Source organism: Salmo trutta, chromosome 28 (genome assembly GCF_901001165.1).
Source record: "Salmo trutta chromosome 28, fSalTru1.1, whole genome shotgun sequence".
In the NCBI taxonomy this organism is placed as follows: Eukaryota; Metazoa; Chordata; class Actinopteri; order Salmoniformes; family Salmonidae; genus Salmo; species Salmo trutta.
In genome coordinates, this window is record NC_042984.1 from 29,708,374 (window position 1) to 29,728,008 (window position 19,635).

The window sequence follows — 19,635 nt, forward strand, 5'->3', positions numbered from 1 at the left end:
TGAAAATGTTCTACTTTTCCAAGTCTAAATCTCTTTTTTGCCTCATCAAGGGAAATGCTATGCCCTATACTCGACCTACAGTCGTCCACTATCCCCAGGTCCTTTCCATGATATAATGGCGGTCCGCAAACAAACGTTTAAGGTGCATGCCGCCACCTACTAAGCTGGAGTAGGTGGTCAATCACGGTTCACAACATTAGTTCCACATGACTAAATCCTCCTCCCTAACTCAGTACTCCTGAGAAAAAAGAAAAAAAAAGAGTCCTACTAACTTCTAAAAGACCCTTCCCATCTTCCAACTGCCTTTCTCCCCCAAACACATTTACATTTTAGTCATTTAGCAGACGCTCTTATCCAGAGCGACTTACAGTAGTGAATGCATACATTTCATAAAAAAAAAAATCCGTACTGGTCCCCCGTGGGAATCAAACCCACAACCCTGGCGTTGCAAACACCATGCTCTACCAACTGAGCCACATATACACCTGGATTCAATCAACTCAAATTGGTGGGAGGGACCTATAAATACACAATTAGCCAATCCGTATTCTACACACATTCCTCGCACATTCAATTGACACGCTTAACTGCTGCAGGTGAAATGGTGGGAAGACACGTTAACTATGGCAGAATATAAAATATGACTGAAAACAGGGCATTTTAACATTACTAACACATTCACACACAAAATGGGGAATGTTCAATCTTTTAGTGAGGATGTGCCATCATTCTCAGAGGAACTATTAACCAGAGAGGCTGCCAGAGGATAAAAACTCACTCTCCACCCTCGGCCCTCTACAAACCAACCACCATAATGGCTTTTAACATGGCGCCTGGGGGGGTGCTTAAGAGGGAAGGATCTTAATATTGAGCCTTCAATAATAGCTCCTCAATGGGAACTCAAGATGATAATTCAGTCATTACCATTAGGCAGATGTGCGGTACTTAATGTGAGACTGGGATGGGAATTCAAATGCGTGCATAATAATAGCTATAGCGCACCGGGTCAATTGGATCCCCTTCATATGGCTGAGTGGCATGTTGCCCAGGCATGGCTGCTCCTTCATATGGCTGAGTGGCATGTTTCCCAGGCATGGCTGCTCCTTCATATGGCTGAGTGGCATGTTGCCCAGGCATGGCTGCTCCTTCATATGGCTGAGTGGCAGGTTTCCCAGGCATGGCTGCTCCTTCATATGGCTGAGTGGCAGGTTTCCCAGGCATGGCTGCTCCTTCATATGGCTGAGTGGCATGTTTCCCAGGCATGGCTGCTCCTTCATATGGCTGAGTGGCAGGTTTCCCAGGCATGGCTGCTCCTTCATATGGCTGAGTGGCATGTTTCCCAGGCATGGCTGCTCCTTCATATGGCTGAGTGGCATGTTTCCCAGGCATGGCTGCTCCTTCATATGGCTGAGTGGCATGTTTCCCAGGCATGGCTGCTCCTTCATATGGCTGAGTGGCATGTTTCCCAGGCATGGCTGCTCCTTCATATGGCTGAGTGGCATGTTTCCCAGGCATGGCTGCTCCTTCATATGGCTGAGTGGCATGTTTCCCAGGCATGGCTGCTCCTTCATATGGCTGAGTGGCATGTTTCCCAGGCATGGCTGCTCCTTCATATGGCTGAGTTGCATGTTTCCCAGGCATGGCTGCTCCTTCATATGGCTGAGTGGCATGTTTCCCAGGCATGGCTGTTCCTTCGTATGGCTGAATGGCATCTCACACGTCCCTCCCTTCAATTCATGGTTCGGTTTGATGGAAACGAAAAGGTTTTCTCCAAAAGTAATTTCAAATGAAAGAATAAGTCAAATATTCCGTTCAACAGGGAAATCATAAAGACATGAATACTCAGTTTAAGCACATTGTCGATAGCCAGTATTGATTGAGGTAAACACTGTGTAGTCAAGAAGGCGTATGGTAAGAGCCAGAGTGGTGGGACTCGTCCCTCTGTCTGTTCCTTCTTCTGCACAGACACCCTATTAGGCTCATAGTCACACATGCTGTCACCCACCAACACACCCACAGGTCTCCTCAGCTCAGTGCTACACAGTTGTAAATGGGCAGATAAGAGCAGAGAGGTGTGTAATTGAGGATATGGCCTGTAAACTGTGTGCTGGTGATTACTGTACATAAAACATACTGTACATAAAACAAACTGTACATAAAACAAAACATACTGTAAAACACTGTACATAAGACACACTGTACATAAAACAAACTGTACATAAAACAAAACGTACACAAAACCAAACATACTGTACATAAAACAAACTGTACATAAAACAAAACGTACACAAAACCAAACATACTGTACATAAAACATACAGTATATTAAACATACTGTACATAAAACAAACTGTACATAAAACAAAACGTACACAAAACAAAACATACTGTAAAACATACTGTACATAAAACATAATGGAATTATGGCCACCTCGCTCTCTCTCCCTCTCTCTGACACACACACATGCACGCACACGCACACAACCCACACAGAGGGGACACACTATGTTCCATTAACTGGGTATGCTGTTCTGCCTTGTGCAGCCATTCCTTTTCATAAAGGGACATTTACATGCAAATTGTCTTGATTAAAACATTTGAGGATGTAAAAATTAACCGGTTACAACCTGCATAACCCTCCCGCTTCATGTAACCAGCCCTAATGTATTAGACTCAAATATATTACATTGCAGCACAGTACAATGGAATTTTCTTCACGACAGGCCTATCTTTCATAGCCTGGCTGACGCAACTCATGTGACTCACAGCGCAGGGAGAGCTGAGACACACTGGTCTGGAAAGGAGGCTATTGTAAATGCAGTATTCGCTCAGAAATGTAGCGGACGCATTGATTGGTTCTCTCAAAAGTTGCATTGATTGGTTCTCTCAAAAGTAACTTTTGAGAGAACCGATCAATGCATCCGCTCAATTTCTGAGTGATTTGAAAATCCAACAGTTATAATGGAAGGGGGCAGCGCTCAGGGCTGTGTGTGGCTGTCCATGTGGGTGTTTGCGTGAGAAAGACACAAAGGAGAACCAACCAGTAGAAGCGCAGCCCCCTTCATTATCCATGCATCATACTGACAACATCAAAACAGCCTTTCCAGACTCTGAAGTCAGGAGGACTTTGAGTTAGGTGTTAGCCAGACTATATCTTCATGCATTCTCCTACAAAAGAGAAACTCCATGAGATGTGTAACCAAGGCAGAACACTGTGCACTGACACCAGTAGGAAGCGTTTAAAAATCTATCAGTTCTATTTCTTTACAACATTTTTCTCTTTCTACTATTCACTGCATCGGAATAGACACTTCTAAGATGGAATTTCATGACTATCCTACGAGGCAGAGGGAGATTGAATATAAATGCACTTCTTAGACTGGGCCTGTTTTTGTGCTGCTATTCTATTATCTGTCTGAGGCGATTGCCTGGCCACCATGCCTTGAGTTTACCCCTGGGTCCTAGCAGGGACGCAATGAATGGAAAGGAATTGAGAGGGAGACAGAGCACACTAACCACAAAATCTCTCATCCATAAAGGACGCACACGGGATGACACACACACACAGGAGGTCACCTTTTCACCGTGAAAAGCTTGGGATGCTTTGTTCTTCAGAATAAATCCATATCTTCAAAAGCCAAATTAAACTAAACTCATCTGGCTTTTAATTTCAGCAACTGCAAAGGTTATACAGTATACCTTATATCAGGACTGGAAATGCACAGCAGGGAGTAAAATATAAAATGTTAATATGGACAGAGAATAAGATTCCACGCACGCACACAGACACACAGACACAGACACACAGACACACAGACACAGACACAGACACACACACACACACACACACACACACACACACACACACACACACACACACACACACACACACACACACACACACACACACACACACACAGGACTTAATCCAGAAATGAAAGGTGAATCATACACAGCACAGTTCTGGAATATCTGTCTCAGTGTACCAGTAAGCTGCTGCAGTAGGAAAACATGTGTGATCAAGACCCTATTCGATGGCTCTGTGACTCAGTAACACCCCAACCCACCTTGCCTGGCCTCAATCATGGATATGCTTTCAAAAGTAGTGCAAAGATATAGAAGTGTTTTCTTAGTGGATGTGTTAGGAGACTGTATAGTAAGCCGAGTGTGTAACAGTAGATAAGGGTTGAGTTGAGTTTATGACTGAGGTTGATATTACGCATGTATGGGTAGCATATACAGTTGAAGTCGGAAGTTTACATACACCTTAGCCAAATACATTTAAACTCAGTTTTACACAATTCCTGACATTTAATCCTAGTAAAAAGTCCCTGTGTTAGGTCAGTTAGGATCACCACTTTATTTTAATAATGTGAAATGTCAGAATAATAGTAGAGAGAATGATTTATTTCAGCTTTTATTTCTTTCATCACATTCCCAATGGGTCAGAAGTTTGCATACACTCAATTAGTATTTGGTAGCATTGCCTTAATTTTTTTAAACTTGTGTCAAGCGTTTCGGGTAGTCTTCCACAAGCTTCCCACAATAAGTTGGGTGAATTTTGGCCCATTCCTCCTGACAGAGCTGGTGTAACTGAGTCAGGTTTGTTGGCCTCCTTGCTCGCACACGTTTGTTTAGTTCTGCCCACACATTTTATATAGGATTGAGGTCAGGGCTGTGTGATGGCCTGCTCCAATACCTTGACTTTGTTGTCCTTAAGCCATTTTGACACAACTTTGGAAGTATGTTTGGGGTCATTTTCCATTTGCAAGACCCATTTACGACCAAGCTTTAACTTCCTGAGTGATGTCTTGAAATGCTGCTTCAATATATGCACATCATTTTCCTTCCTCATGGTGCCATCTATTTTGTGAAGTGCACCAGTCCCTCCTGCAGCAAAGCACCTCCACAACATGATGCTGCCACCCCCGTGCTTCATGGTTGGGATGGTTGTGGTGGATGAATCAGAATTAGTTGGGTAACATAGATAATTAAGATGTTTTATTAGTATAATATGCTTGTGTGAGATACTTGTCATTAGAAAGTGTCCTTTGAACCATGGTGTCTTTCAGTTGCACGTTTCCCTAAGCCCCAAGTTGTCACTTGGGGCTCAGAGAGGGGAGAGGTCAGACTTGTCTTTTACTTGTCTCTTTTGCTATGCAGAATATCAGCAAGAGAGGAGGACAGAATAAAATATTGTCTTCATATGTGAATGTCTCTTTACCTATTCTTAAACCATGTGAAGGGATGGCGTGATTAATGGGGAACCAATGACTTGTCTCCACGATGTCTGTGAGCAAGTCACACCCTCCTTTTCCTTATTGTGGGGAGGTTTATGGCAGTGTCTGGGACCATTGTCTCTTAGATCTCGCACTTATCCTGTGATAGTATATGGCCTAGAGGCTCACTCCCCCCAGTGAGCCTGTCCAGGAGTGGGGTCAAGATGGGGTTTGCTTGAGATGGGAGTATCTAGAGTTGACAATTTATATAAGCCATTGGATGAAATGGTGTTTTTGTTCTATGAAGTACCAGGGACGAGATTAGAACCTTGTCATTAGGGATCAAACTGAACGATAATTTATAGCGAATGTTATCTAGCTGTGGATACTCCTCTCTAAAGTAAACAGTCTTTCTTTGGGAACCGTTCCTAACTATCTGTGGTTTGTCATGTCAAAAGGGGGTGGATCTTGCTATAAAGATCTCAGTAGTCATTGTGTTCAACACTCTCAACGGGTCATTAGAAATGGTGAATCGTTGAAAGTCAGGTGCTAATGCAAAGCTCTTATAATTAAAATTGTAGTTTAAGTATAAACTCTGACTGGTGTGTGTGAAGTTTGTCTCTCCTCATTTGGTAATACAGAAATTAGCAACCACATGGTGTTCTTCCGCTTGCAAACCTCCCCCTTTTTCCTCCAAACATAACGATGGTGATTATTGCCAAACAGTTCTTTCTTTGTTTCATTAGACCAGAGGACATTTCTCCAAAAAGTACAATCTTTGTCCCCATGTGCAGTTGCAAACCGTAGTCTGGCTTTTTTATGGCGGTTTTGGAGCAGTGGCTTCTTCCTTGCTGAGCGGCCTTTCAGGTTATGTCGATATAGGACTCGTTTAACTGTGGATATAGATACTTTTGTATCTGTTTCCTCCAGCATCTTCACAAGGTCCTTTGCTGTTGTTCTGGGATTGATTTGCACTTTTTGCACCAAAGTACATTCATCTCTAGGAGACAGAATGCGTCTCCTTCCTGAGTGGTATGACGGCTGTGTGGTCCCATGGTGTTTATACTTGCGTACTATTGTTTGTACAGATGAACCTGGCACCTTCAGGCATTTGGAAATTGCTCCAAAGGATGAACTACACTTGTGGAGGTCTATCATTTTCTGAGGTCTTGGCTGATTTCTTTTGATTTCCCATGATGTCAAGCAAAGAGGCACTGAGTTTGAAGGTAGTTCTTGAAATACATCCACAGGTACACCTCAAACTGACTCAAATGATGTAAATTAGCCTATCAGAAGCATCTAAAACCATGACATCACTTTCTGGAATTTTCCAAGCTGTTTAAAGGCACAGTCAACTTAGTGTAAGTAAACTTCTGACCCACTGGAATTGTGATACAGCGAATTATAAGTGAAATAATCTGCCTGTAAACAATTGTTGGAAAAATTACTTGTCATGCACAAATTGGATGTCCTAACCGACTTGCCAACGCTATAGTTTGTTAACAATACATTTGTGGAGTGGTTGAAAAACTACTTTTAATGACTCCAACCAAAGTGTATATAAACTTCCAACTTCAACTGTATAGGGCAGGGGTGTCAAACTCATTTTAGCTCAGGGGCCACATGGAGGAAAATCTATTCCCAAGTTGGCCGGACCGGTAAAATCATGGTATATATAACTTAAAAACAACAACTTCAGATTGTTTTCTTTGTTTTAATACGATCAACATAAAGCTGGAGCCTGAGGACAGTGTGTCCACAATAGTACAAGCACAACATCACTATTAATCATAAAACACCTCAAGTTTATTTGAAAATTCTAAAGAAAAAGAACACACAAACACACAATGCCTCAGTGATTCACAGAAGTATATCACAGATCACAGAACTATATCAGGGTGTCTCATGCAGCACTTTAAGTGGGGTTGCATAGTTTAGTTGACTCCTGATACCTGGCATCTTTTAGCTTTCACCAGCGCATCAATATCAGGCGTCACATCCTGAGTGGCAGCCAACTTCAGGATGTGATTCAAGTGCTTGTGCGTGAGCCTTGAGCACAGCTTTGTTTTATTTATGCTCATTACAGAGAAAACTTGCTCACAAAGATATGTGGTTCCAAACATGCACAACAGTTTTGCAGCGAGGGCTGTCAAGTTGGGGTAACCTGGCAAGAGATTCTGATAAAATGTGTCCAAGCCAGCTGCGGCAAATTTGCCCTTCATATCCGAGTCACACTGCAAGTCTATTATTTCAAGCTGACGGGCAGATCAGAGGGATTCACGGTGAATGGCAAAAAACGTTGAAGTCTTTCTCCAGTTCACCAAAAATCTGAAAGCGTTGCTCAAACTCCCGTAACAGTCCCGTTATTTTATCTTTGAACCGCTTCATGTCTGCCACATGTTGGGTCACGCACACATTTTTCAGACAGGAGAAGTGAGCTGCATCACCACCGGCGAGTTGCGTCTCCCACAATGTCATAATACTGCGTGACGACTTTGTTGCGCCCTTGCAGCTGTTTGTTCAAGTTATTCAGGTGCTCTGTAACATCCACCATAAATGCAAGGTCCTGCATCCATTCTGCGGAATTAAATTCTAACACTGGTTTGCCCTTTTCTTCCATGAACTGTTCAATTTCTTCTCGTAAATCAAAGAAACGCCTAAGCACAGCACCTTGGCTTAACCATCTTACCTCAGTGTGGTATGGCAGGCCATAGATGTGGTCTTTCTCTCTGAGAAGGCTGTCAAACTGACGGTGATTCAGGCTTCTGGATCGGATGAAATTAACAGTTTGGATGACCACCTTCATGACGTTATCCATCTTTAATGACTTGCAACACAAAGCCTCCTGGTGCAAAATACAGTGAAAAGTCCAAAAATCACGTCCTCCATTTGCAGATTGCACTTTCTCTCTGAACTTTGTCACAACGCCTGCTTTTTTCCCGATCATTGAGGGCGCACCATCTGTAGCCAGGCTGACAGCGCGGGACCACTCCACTCCGACCCTGTCCAGCGCGCCGACGAGTGCGGTGAAAATATCAGCTGCTGTCGTTGTATCTGTCATCGGCACCAACTCCATGAACTCCTCGGTGATGGTCAATGTGTCATCAACTCCGCGGATGAAAATGGCCAGTTGTGCAACATCTGTAATGTCCGTGCTTTCATCAATTGCAACTGAAAACCCAATAAATGACTTTACTTTTTGCTTCAACTGGCTGTCCAAATCCACTGAAAGATCGGAAATCCTGTCTGCAACTGTGTTTCTTGTCAGGCTGATATTTGCAAAAGCCTGGCGCTTTTCAGGGCACACAATCTCCGCTGCCTTCATCATGCATGTTTTTACAAATTCACCCTCACTAAATGGTTTTGAAGCCACTGCGATTTCATTAGCAATGAGATAGCTAGCTTTCACTGCAGCGTCACTGATGTCTCGGCTGTGAGTAAACACAGACTGCTGTTTCTTCAGACCCGCCAGACCCGCGTCCACTTTTCTCTTTTTTGACAGAGACATATTGGGGCAATGAGGGTGCCAAAGCAAATAATGTTAAAAGTAGAAGTCGTAATAAATATCGCGGGCAAAACAAAGTAGCTCATCCGGACTGGCTGCACTTGCTTGACCTACTTGCTCTGCTCCGGTATAAACAGTTTGCTTGCTTAACACAATTGCTATTGCGCCATCCAGTGGATGCAATTGGAACAGCAGTTTATTTTGAGAAATTGCAGCTCATTTTTATACTTTACAAAATCATCTTGCGGGCCGGATTAAACCCCTTTGCGGGCCTAATGTTTGACACCCCTGGTATAGGGGGTGACAGCATGCTGAGCCAAATAGGTTCATCTTGCAAGCCTGGCTGATTGGCTGGAGTACTGGAGCCCCAGGATACAATATAAATTAACAATATAGAGAACAATATATATTGTTTTCTTTAATTCTGTGACTGGAGCCCCTGTAAGTATGTGTCTGTGTAAACTCTGAATTGACTCACCCTGTTCTGGGTCGTACTCCTCCACTGTGCTGACGAAGTGTGGTCTGGAGTAGAAGTTGTGGGGGCCGGGCTGCTGGAGCCCTCCCAGGCTGAAGAAGCCCCGCTCGGTGGCAGCACAGCAGGCGAAGGCCCGGCGGCTGGGGATGCAGGGGTAACGCGTCCAACTCTTCATTTCCAGGTCAAAGGCCTCGAAGGCTGTGACAGGAAGCTTGCCCTGACGCCCACCTGCCAGGGAGGAGTGGAGAGAAAGGAGAGAGAGGGTCAGAAGGAGTGGGCAGCAGGGCATGAGAGAGAAGGAATGGGAGAGGAGAGAGATGAAGGGTCAGAATAGGTGGGAGGGACGAGATGTGAGAGCAAGGGAGAAACAGTTGTAAAAAATGAATAATAATAACTAAATAAAAAATAAAAAAATGTTGACACTAAATGGATGGTTGGAAATGGTTTACCTTCATTAGCTGATTCCATATCTGATAGGAGCAGCCAAATATCCTGGGATGTGTTCTCAAATAAAAGCTTGGCACCTCCAGATATTAGTATTTTTGTATTCTCTCATTCCATTGGTTTCTCCCTTTCTCACCTTTCTGATCCTCCCTCTCTCTCTCTGTGACAGCCCCAGGCTCTCTCTCCTCCATGCTCACTCCTGGCCCAACACAACTCACCAAACATGACAGCTACCCAGAGAGAGTGTGTGTGTGTGTGTGTGTGTGTGTGTAGTGATGAGTATTCCACTTTGGGTCTGGCTGACAGTGTGTATAGTGAAGATCATGCACCGTGTCAGTCACTCTGCTATGCTGTTGGACCTGCAGGTGAGACAGGTGTGGATCCTATTGGACTTGGGCTAAAGTTTCTATCCATGTTTGAGTAGACAGTTTGCACTACAGCCTGTCAGTGTCGGAGGTTTGATCAGCCTGGACCTGCTGACAGTATTCCCACTGTGATCACACACTGATTGCCGACACAGACACAAAGCCTGACATGGCGTATTTCAGGTAATATTCATCTGGTTTTACTCATGGACATCACATGTCACGGTCTGTGTATTCAGTTACATACGACATTATTATTCATCCAAAGAAAACAAATCAAAGGGAGTAAACAGACACATCCTACTGTAGTCCAATGAGCCAAGAAAGGTGTTTGTGCCTGTTCAATTATACATAACACAGAGTAGAGGGACATTGTGTACATTGTGTACATTTAATCGATTTACAGTAGGTAAATGTACTATATTGTACAGGGTTGTGGTTGTTATATTGTAATAGTATAACAATGTAATTAGCATAAGGCTAATGAGCAGCCCCGGCCCCTCTTCTACTCAGGAAGCTGAAACATGGGAGTCTGGGAAATGCTCTGTGGAAAATGTCACATTTACTACACGTCTTCAGTTCAGATCCCTGGTTGTCACACTGCAGTCCAAAAGTATGGGTCTGCTCTGCATTCACTGAGCCTGTTACCCCTCGCCAGCCAGCCAGCACTGTCTGGCAGCCCTGTCTGGCAGCCCTACAGTCCTCCATCAGTAGACAGAGAGAGAGAGAGAGAGAATAAAAGACAAGATGGGAGCGAAGAATAGATACACATTCCGGGCTGTACACCACTCAGAGTAGCAGCTGATGTACAAGATGTTCTCAGAGAGAGTGTATGGAGGGGCTCCGAAAAGCTTCTCACAGTCAAGATGGGCAGTATTCACATACACACCCACTCAGACAGCTTTGATGACAGACAGCCATATTGAACTGAACCTTATACACACTGGGCTGGGTGAGAACTAACAGTCTGGCAGCCTGAAACACAGTCCCATATGCAAGCAAAATCATTCTAGAAACCAATGCCACTTTGACAGTTCTATCCATATAAGGTAGTCAGCATACTACAATTTCAGCAGCAATCTTATTTTGCCTGTACAGAAACGTGTTTGTTTCACATGAAATCATTATGTTTATGGAGTGCACTGAAAAGGGTATTATTTACATGAAAAGGGCATCAACATGTAGCTAAAGTACACTATACATTGTGAACACAGGATCCTTCTCCCACACTTCAGCAGGGTGAAATTGATGGGAAGACCTTCGTTCACTTACCCTCAAATCAAATAAAATCTTACTAGTCACATGCGCCGAATATTACAGTGAAATGCTGAATACAACCAGTGTAGACCTTACAGTGAAATGCTTACTTACGAGCCGCTAACCAACAATGCAGTTAAAAAAAAGACGGCTAAGAATAAGAAATAAAAGTAACAAGTAATTAAAGAGCAGCAGCAAAATAACAATAGCCAGACTATATACAGGATGTGAGGAAGCTTGGCCTCAGTGATGTACTGGGCCGTTCGCACTACCCTGTGTAGTGCCTTGCGGTCTGAGGACGAGCAGTTGCCATACCAGGCAGTGATGCAACCAGTCAGGATGCTCTCGATGGTGCAGCTGTAGAACCTTTTGAGGATCTGAGGACCCATGCCAAATCTTTTCTGTCTCCTGAGGGGGAATAGGTTTTGTCGTGCCCATTTAATGATGGTGTTGGAATCGAGCCTGGCCGTGCAGTCATGAGTGAACAGGGAGTACAGGAAGGGACTGAGCACGCACCCCTGAGGGGCCCTTGTGTTGAGGATCAGCATGGCAGATGTGTTGTTACCCACCCTTACTACCTGGGGGCGGCCCATCAGGAAGTCCAGGATCCAGTCGCAGAGGGAGGTGTTTAGTCCCAGGGTCATTAGCTTTTTGATGAGCTTTGAGGGCACTATGGTGTTAAACGTTGAGCTGTAGTCAATGAATAGCATTCTTCTAGGCAGAGTTCCTCTGTCCAGTGTCTGTGTTCTTTTGCCCATCTTAATATTTTCTTTATATTGGCCAGTCTGAAATATGGCTTTTTCTTTGCAAATCTGCCCAGAAGGCCAGCATCCCAGAGTTGCCTCTTCACTGTTGACATTGAGACTGGTGTTTTGCAGGTATATCTATCTGCCAGTTGAGGACTTGTGAGGCATCTGTTTCTCAAACTAGACACTCTAATGTACTTGTCCTCTTGCTCAGTTGTGCACCGGGGTCTCCCACTCTTCTTTCTATTCTGTTTAGAGACAGTTGGCGCTGTTCTGTAAAGGGAGTAGTACCCAGCGTTGTACGATATCTCCAGTTTCTTAGCAATTTCTCACATGGAATAGCCTATATTTCTCAGAACAAGAATAGATTGACGAGTTTCAGAAGATTGTTCTTTGTTTCTTTGTTAGCGCATATAAAGCACCCACAAGCTACCGGTGGCTGAAAACACAATCATAGTGGGATGAACGAGTGACGAATTTCCAGCCAAGGGTGGTCCATTTAAAAATCATTCCTTCCTCCCTCACCCCTCGCCTTGCAAGTGTACACTCGTCAGACGTAATGATACGTCATCAGAAATGTCCACTTAATTTGAGGGCAGAGGGGATAGGCTGTGTATTTTAAGTGTTTGGACTGCAGCCAATGATAGACTGATAAACAACATGAATCAAATAATTCCCCTCCTTCCTCATTGCTCCCTGTAATATGAATCTGCATCATAAGCCTGCTAGCTAGCAAGCAGCGGCCATTCATCTATGAGACTGGATTCCAGCAGGCAGTAGCACAGTAACACCAGATAGAGGTACCAGACAGACAGCCAAACAGTAACACCAGATAGACATACCAGCCAGCCAGCCAGCCAGCCAGCCAGCCAGCCAGCCAGCCAGCCAGCCAGCCAGACAGACAGACAGACAGACAGACAGACAGACAGACAGACAGACAGACAGACAGACAGACAGACAGACAGACAGACAGACAGACAGACAGACAAGAAAGATGTACCAGACAGACAGGCAGTAACACCAGATAGATATACCAGCCAGCCAGACAGACAGACAGAGACAGACAGACAGACAGACAGACAGACAAGCAGGCAGTAACACAGTAACACCAGATAGATGTACCAGACAGACAGACAGACAGACAGACAGACAGACAGACAGACAGACAGACAGACAGACAGACAGACAGACAGACAGACAGGCAGTGAATACCAGATAGATATACCAGCCAGACAGACAGACAGTAACACAAGAAAGATGTACCAGACAGACAGATAGACAGAGAGACAGACAGACAGATAGACAGGCAGGCAGTAACACAGTAACACCAGATAGATGTACCAGCCAGCCAGCCAGCCAGCCAGCCAGCCAGCCAGACAGACAGACAGACAGACAGACAGACAGTAACACCAGACAGATGTACCAGACAGACAGACAGAAACACAGTAACACAGTAACACAGTAACACAGTAACACAGTAACACAGTAACAACAGATAGATGTACCAGACATGGAGAGGAGAATGTGGTTATACTCTTTTGCTGGGAATGGAGATCACTTATGAATATTCATAAGAAGCCAGCTTTTTATAATGTTTTCACTCCTACACAGCCATATATTTAGATGTCTCTGCTCCTACACGTTAAAAAGTATTCTAAAACTAGGACTGTTATCCACAGCTGCAGTGCTGGTACCAGTGAATGAATGTGAATAATTACCTATCTGTTTCATCTGTTCTCATGACCTATTTGAAATCAGATCGATCATGTTTGCTCAGAGACTCAGAGAACAGATCTACAGCTTTCCCTCACTCCCTGTTTGATTTCTTTCTCTCTGTCCCTCACTCCCTGCCTGTTTTTGGAACTCTCACAGAGTCAAGACCCAGAAAGTTCTGTAGAGCATGAGAGCCCGATGGGCCCGACCCTTCCCAGACGTCTGAGCAAGAGTGTGTGTGTCTGTGTGTTGCTCTCCTATTCAGCACAGGTTCCTCTGATCCTCATGGTCAATTAGAAACCCTTACGCTGTACGTGCATGCGTGCATATTTAAATGTGTGTAGTACAACAGCGTGTACATGTGGAGTGTGTGGCCGTACTGTAGGTCAGATCTGACCAGAGTGACACACAGTTAGGGGAGAGAGAGAGAGGGGCCAGTGTTGGCTGGTGTTGGAGCCTGTTTGGCATGGAGGACACTGTGTTCTGAAACATGTCCCGCAGGCTGCCATTTAACTACAGGCCAACAATCTAACTGTGGTCCACCTGCCTAACATCTCTTTTGACCTCTCTCTGCATGCTGTCTTCTGAGTGGTCAGAGGCGATAATACTGCGATTGCCCTGGGATGTGACCGGCAGAAGGGGAAGGGATGGGGGAGTGGCCTACCCAGCACGTAGATCTTGTTGCCTCTCAGGAAGGAGGCGGCTCCATAGCGGGGCGTGGGCATAGAGGTCAGGGGCTGCCATTGGTCCTTCTCCGGCTCATAAACCCTCACCAGAGCCTGGGGCGTCGTGTCAGCTGCCATCCCTCCCAGCGCATATACCTTCCCATCTGACAGAGGAGAGAGAGAGGAGGGAGGGAGAGAGAGAGAGGAGGGAGAGAGAGAGGGAGGGAGAGATAGAGAGGGAGTGAAGGGGGAGAGAGGGAGGGAAGGAGAGATGGGGGATAGATAAAGGGAGAGAGTTAAATATTTCCCATGTTGAACTAAAGAGTGGCGTAATTTCATCAGTTCACAATTCCACTATCCAGAGTGTTAAGAGAATAAAAGTAAAGAACCAACTCAACCAACGAAACAAAAATGCACTTTGGTCTCTGACACTAACCTTGCTGTCACGCTGTGCACCTATTCTTGATTATGATGTGTGTTATGATCCTCTGCATCTCTTTTTTAAGTAATGAGTCATACGCAAACACAATCCAGGGGCCTGATTAAAAAATACAGATAACCCTGCCTGAAGTTTCAAGGAGAAATGTAAATATCTCTGCTGCAGTGACATTAGAATATTAGAAAAAAAGAAATGGAGAAAGAAAAACGCAAGCTAAGCAAACATGGCCATCCTGCCGAAACACTGCGGTTGCCAGCCAGATTAAAAGGGAGGGAAAAAGAGACTAGCGAGAGATGGAGCCAAACCCAAACAGATGTCTGCCTTAATGCCACTGAACATCCCTGTCAGATACCGAGGAGAGAAATACAATGTATCACTCCCTGCAGAGTGTCTGGAAATAGATGGAATGGATGGATGGATTGATTAATATATGGATGGATAGATGGGTGGATTGATTAATATATGGATGGATAGATGGGTGGATTGATTAATATATGGATGGATAGATGGGTGGATTGATTAATATATGGATGGATAGATGGGTGGATTGATTAATATATGGATGGATAGATGGGTGGATTGATTAATATATGGATGGATAGATGGGTGGATTGATTAATATATGGATGGATAGATGGGTGGATTGATTAATATATGGATGGATAGATGGGTGGATTGATTAATATATGGATGGATAGATGGGTGGATTGATTAATATATGGATGGATAGATGGGTGGATTGATTAATATATGGATGGATAGATGGGTGGATTGATTAATATATGGATGGATAGATGGGTGGATTGATTAATATATGGATGGATAGATGGGTGGATTGATTAATATATGGATGGATAGATGGGTGGATTGATTAATATATGGATGGATAGATGGGTGGATTGCTAGAAGGCAGAGTAGAGGGAGGGGTTGGAAAGGTCAAGGGGAAAGAGGAGAGGATGGTTGGGGAGAGGAGAGGAGAGGAGGTTTGGGGAGAGGAGAGGAGGTTTGGGGAGAGGAGAGGAGGTTTGGGGAGAGGAGAGGAGAGGAGGGTTGGGGAGAGGAGAGCAGGGTTGGGGAGAGGCGAGGGGAGGAGGGTTGGAGAGAAGAGAGGAGGGTTGGGGAGAGGAGAGGAGGGTTGGGGAGAGGCGAGGAGAGGAGAGGAGGGTTGGGGAGAGGAGAGGAGGGTTGAAGAGAGGAGGGTTGGGGAGAGGAGAGGAGGGTTGGGGAGAGGCGAGGAGAGGAGAGGAGGGTTGGGGAGAGGAGAGGAGGGTTGGGGAGAGGAGAGGAGGGTTGGGGAGAGGAGAGGAGAGTAGGGTCAGCACTCTATTAGCAGTCAGATTTGCGACCGCAGCATTGCACTAATCCAGAGAAGCAGGAGGATTTACTGGAACACTTTCAGACAGAGGGCTAGAGCTCGGAATACAAAAACAGTTCTTCCTCTTTTCCCTATCATGTACAGATACCCCCGTGTCCCTGCAGCCTGCTGCACAGATTCTGACAGAGGTTTTGACCTGCTTACTGCTCAGAACATGACTCAGTGCCAAACACACAGACAAACACATACACACAAACACACACACACACACACACACACACACACACACACACAGAGAAACGAGGGAGAGAAGAATGAGAGAGAAGAGCATGAAGGAGGATGAGCCAGAAAGAAGAGAGAAAAGACACTGGCAAGCAAACTAAAAAGGAGAGATAAGTGGAGAAGAGGCCAGGCAGAGAGATGACAAAGAATAAGTGCTGAGGAAGTCAATCTGAATGCATCCCTGCTTGTTTATTAAGACCATCACTGATTTGACAGTACCAGATTACAAAAATAATTCCAAAACCATTGGAGATTGTACTGCCGCCTCCTCTTCCAGGTCTCCTACAATATCCCTTTATTCCCTACTCATCTCCTTCTATCTGTGTCCACCCTCACCTTCTCTCTGCACCACTCACCTTCTCTCTGCTCCACTCACCTTCTCTCTGCTCCACTCACCCCCCTCTCTGCACCATTCACCACCCCCTCTCTGCTCCACTCACCACCCCCTCTCTGCTCCACTCACCCCTCTTTATGCTACACTCACCCCCCTCTCTGCACCACTCACCCCCCCCTCTCTGCTCCACTCACCCCCCCCTCTCTGCTCCACTCACCCCATCTCTGCTCCACTCACCCCCCTCCTCTCTGCTCCACTCACCCCCCTCCTCTCTGCTCCACTCACCCCCCTCCTCTCTGCTCCACTCACCCCATCTCTGCTCCACTCACCCCCCTCCTCTCTGCTCCACTCACCCCCATCTCTGCTCCACTCACCCCCATCTCTGCTCCACTCACCCCCATCTCTGCTCCACTCACCCCCTCCTCTCTGCTCCACTCACCCCCTCCTCTCTGCTCCACTCACCCCCATCTCTGCTCCACTCACCCCCATTTCTGCTCCACTCACCCCCCTCTCTGCTCCACTCACCACCCCTCTCTGCTCCACTCACCCCCTCTCTGCACCACTCACCCCCTCTCTGCACCACTCACCCCCCTCTCTGCACCACTCACCCCCCTCTCTCTGCACCACTCACCCCCCCTCTCTGCTCCACTCACCCCATCTCTGCTCCACCCACCCCATCTCTGCTCCACCCACCCCCTCTCTGCTCCACTCACCCCCCCTCTCTGCTCCTCTCACCCCACCTCTCTGCTCCACTCACCCCCCCTCTCTGCTCCACCCACCCCATCTCTGCTCCACCCACCCCATCTCTGCACCACTCACCCCCCTCTCTCTGCACCACTCACCCCCCTCTCTGCTCCACTCATCCCCCTCTCTCTGCACCACTCACCCCCTCTCTGCTCCACCCACCCCCTCTCTGCTCCACTCTGCCCTGGTATGGAGGGCCTCCTCTCAGTGAGCACCGTGGCCTGCTCCCTGTTAAACTCACAGGTCATAATGACCCCTCACTTCTCAGAGGGAACAGCGCAGAGCCCCTCTCACACACACGCACAGACCTGTGATTATCTCCGATTATCTGAGATGCAGGGGAGAGAACCCTCTCTCCCCGGCCCGCCCACACACCACTCAGGATGATCATTAACGTGTTACATCTAGCCAGGGTGTTTAGCACGTTCAAACAGAGGAACAACTAAATAAATGACTACTTACAGATATGACGCATAACCATGGGAATGGGAGTGTGTGTATGTGTGTATGTGAATAATGGGTATGAAAGTATCTGTGGGTAAACTAATTCAGAAAAGAACAAAGAAAATGACAGTCAATACTTTTGAGTAACTGCATTTCCATTTTGAGCTTTCACCACCAAAACCTCTTTAAATAGGCTTTGATAGGCCTATCCCCTGAGAAATGAAATGACAACCTTTAAACAAGCAAATATCAAACAGCCATTCAGAAAGACCTGTGGGAACCACTGTATCACAGCAGTCTAAATTCCACACCCTGATTTTCTCACTTGTTCAATGACATTCCTCGGTTTCACTCATTATAATCCTCCACATTAGATTGTCACAGATAGGGATGATTTTGTTGTAATATTTCTGGAGGGCTTGGAGTTCTGCAGGCAATGAAGACTCTACACATATCCTCTACACCCAGTGTAAACAATACATGAAAAAAAAAACGAATGATATAACATTCTCCATCCTTGCAAGTTCATTCTAATAACATTGAAAAAGCTAAACGTACCCCTTGGGTGTTATTAACAAAACATCAGTAATCACCTGTGGTTATCTGTTGTTTTTCTCTGTGCATATAAAAATATCAACATATGTTCACTGGCTGTGGTTGCAACAGGGAGAGGTAGGGAGGGGGAGTAAGAGGGGGGTTCCAGCTTCCGCTCTGGGCCCCAGGAGCATCCACCTCCTACCGTCCCGCCGCCCTGAGGTTCCACCGCACAATCACACGCAGTCTCCTCTAATTAAGGTAACTCTGCTCTGATCTATGCCCGTCTCCCAGGGAGACGCCATGGCAACCGCTACCCAGTAGACATTTAAGGGGTGGAGCACACGGAGCTTGTGCAGGTGGTGCTGACTGGTGGACGATAATAACATACATCATCATGACCCATGACCAGTGTGACACACCAATGAAAGATGAACAGAAGAATCTCCGTTACCAACACAGATACAGAGAGCCCACACAGCTCTGTGCTGTCACAGAGGGGCAAGACGCAACAACAATAACAGGAAGTTAGATATGGTAAGTCGTTTTCTAACAGATACAGATAATCAACAGCTTTAGTCACATGAACAAAGCATAAGATAAAGTCACAAACACACACAGCAGAAAATGTGATGTACTGTAGACCCGATTGACACAGAAACACATCAACCCTGCATGAAGCACATCCTGCTTCTCCAAAAGGAGAACAGTCTTATTAACTGACCACCTGCTGCTCATCCATTTCCTCCTGCAACGGCTCTCTTCCTCTCACATCCTCTCATTTTGCCTCCACACACTCACACACAGATAAACACGCACGCATGCAGCATGCATACACACACACACGCAACCACACTCTTTTGAAGTTTGGTTGTTATGTGAAAAAGACACACAGAGGCCATCGTTGTCACACGGTGCCTGTACACAGGGCTGACAGGTAACCAGACTGATAGCTATGCACCATAGTCATGGAACACAAGACAGGAACAAACACTCTGGGAGATTTAAGGATTTACAAAGGAGGAAAGACACACAGCGGCGAGATTGAAGGAAAATCTAAATAAGAGATAAGAGAGAAAGAGTTGCAGGGAGTACAAGGAAGGGTGATATCTAGTGAAGATGATAGGCGAGAGCCTAAAGACAGTTAAAGATGT

The 19,635-nt window shown here is 45.7% G+C and overlaps 1 protein-coding gene across 1 annotated transcript in view; it reads right to left on the bottom strand.

Moving 5' to 3' along the window:
- The window catches only part of LOC115165972 (kelch domain-containing protein 8B-like), a 97,684-nt gene that overhangs the window by 28,353 nt on the left and 49,696 nt on the right, over positions 1-19,635 (bottom strand). Inside the window, exons 2-3 of the mRNA XM_029719536.1 lie at positions 14,389-14,553; positions 9,203-9,427 (exon numbers count right to left, since the gene is read on the bottom strand). Of these exons, the coding sequence (XP_029575396.1) occupies positions 9,203-9,427; positions 14,389-14,553 (390 nt within the window). The remainder of the gene's footprint in view (positions 1-9,202; positions 9,428-14,388; positions 14,554-19,635) is intronic.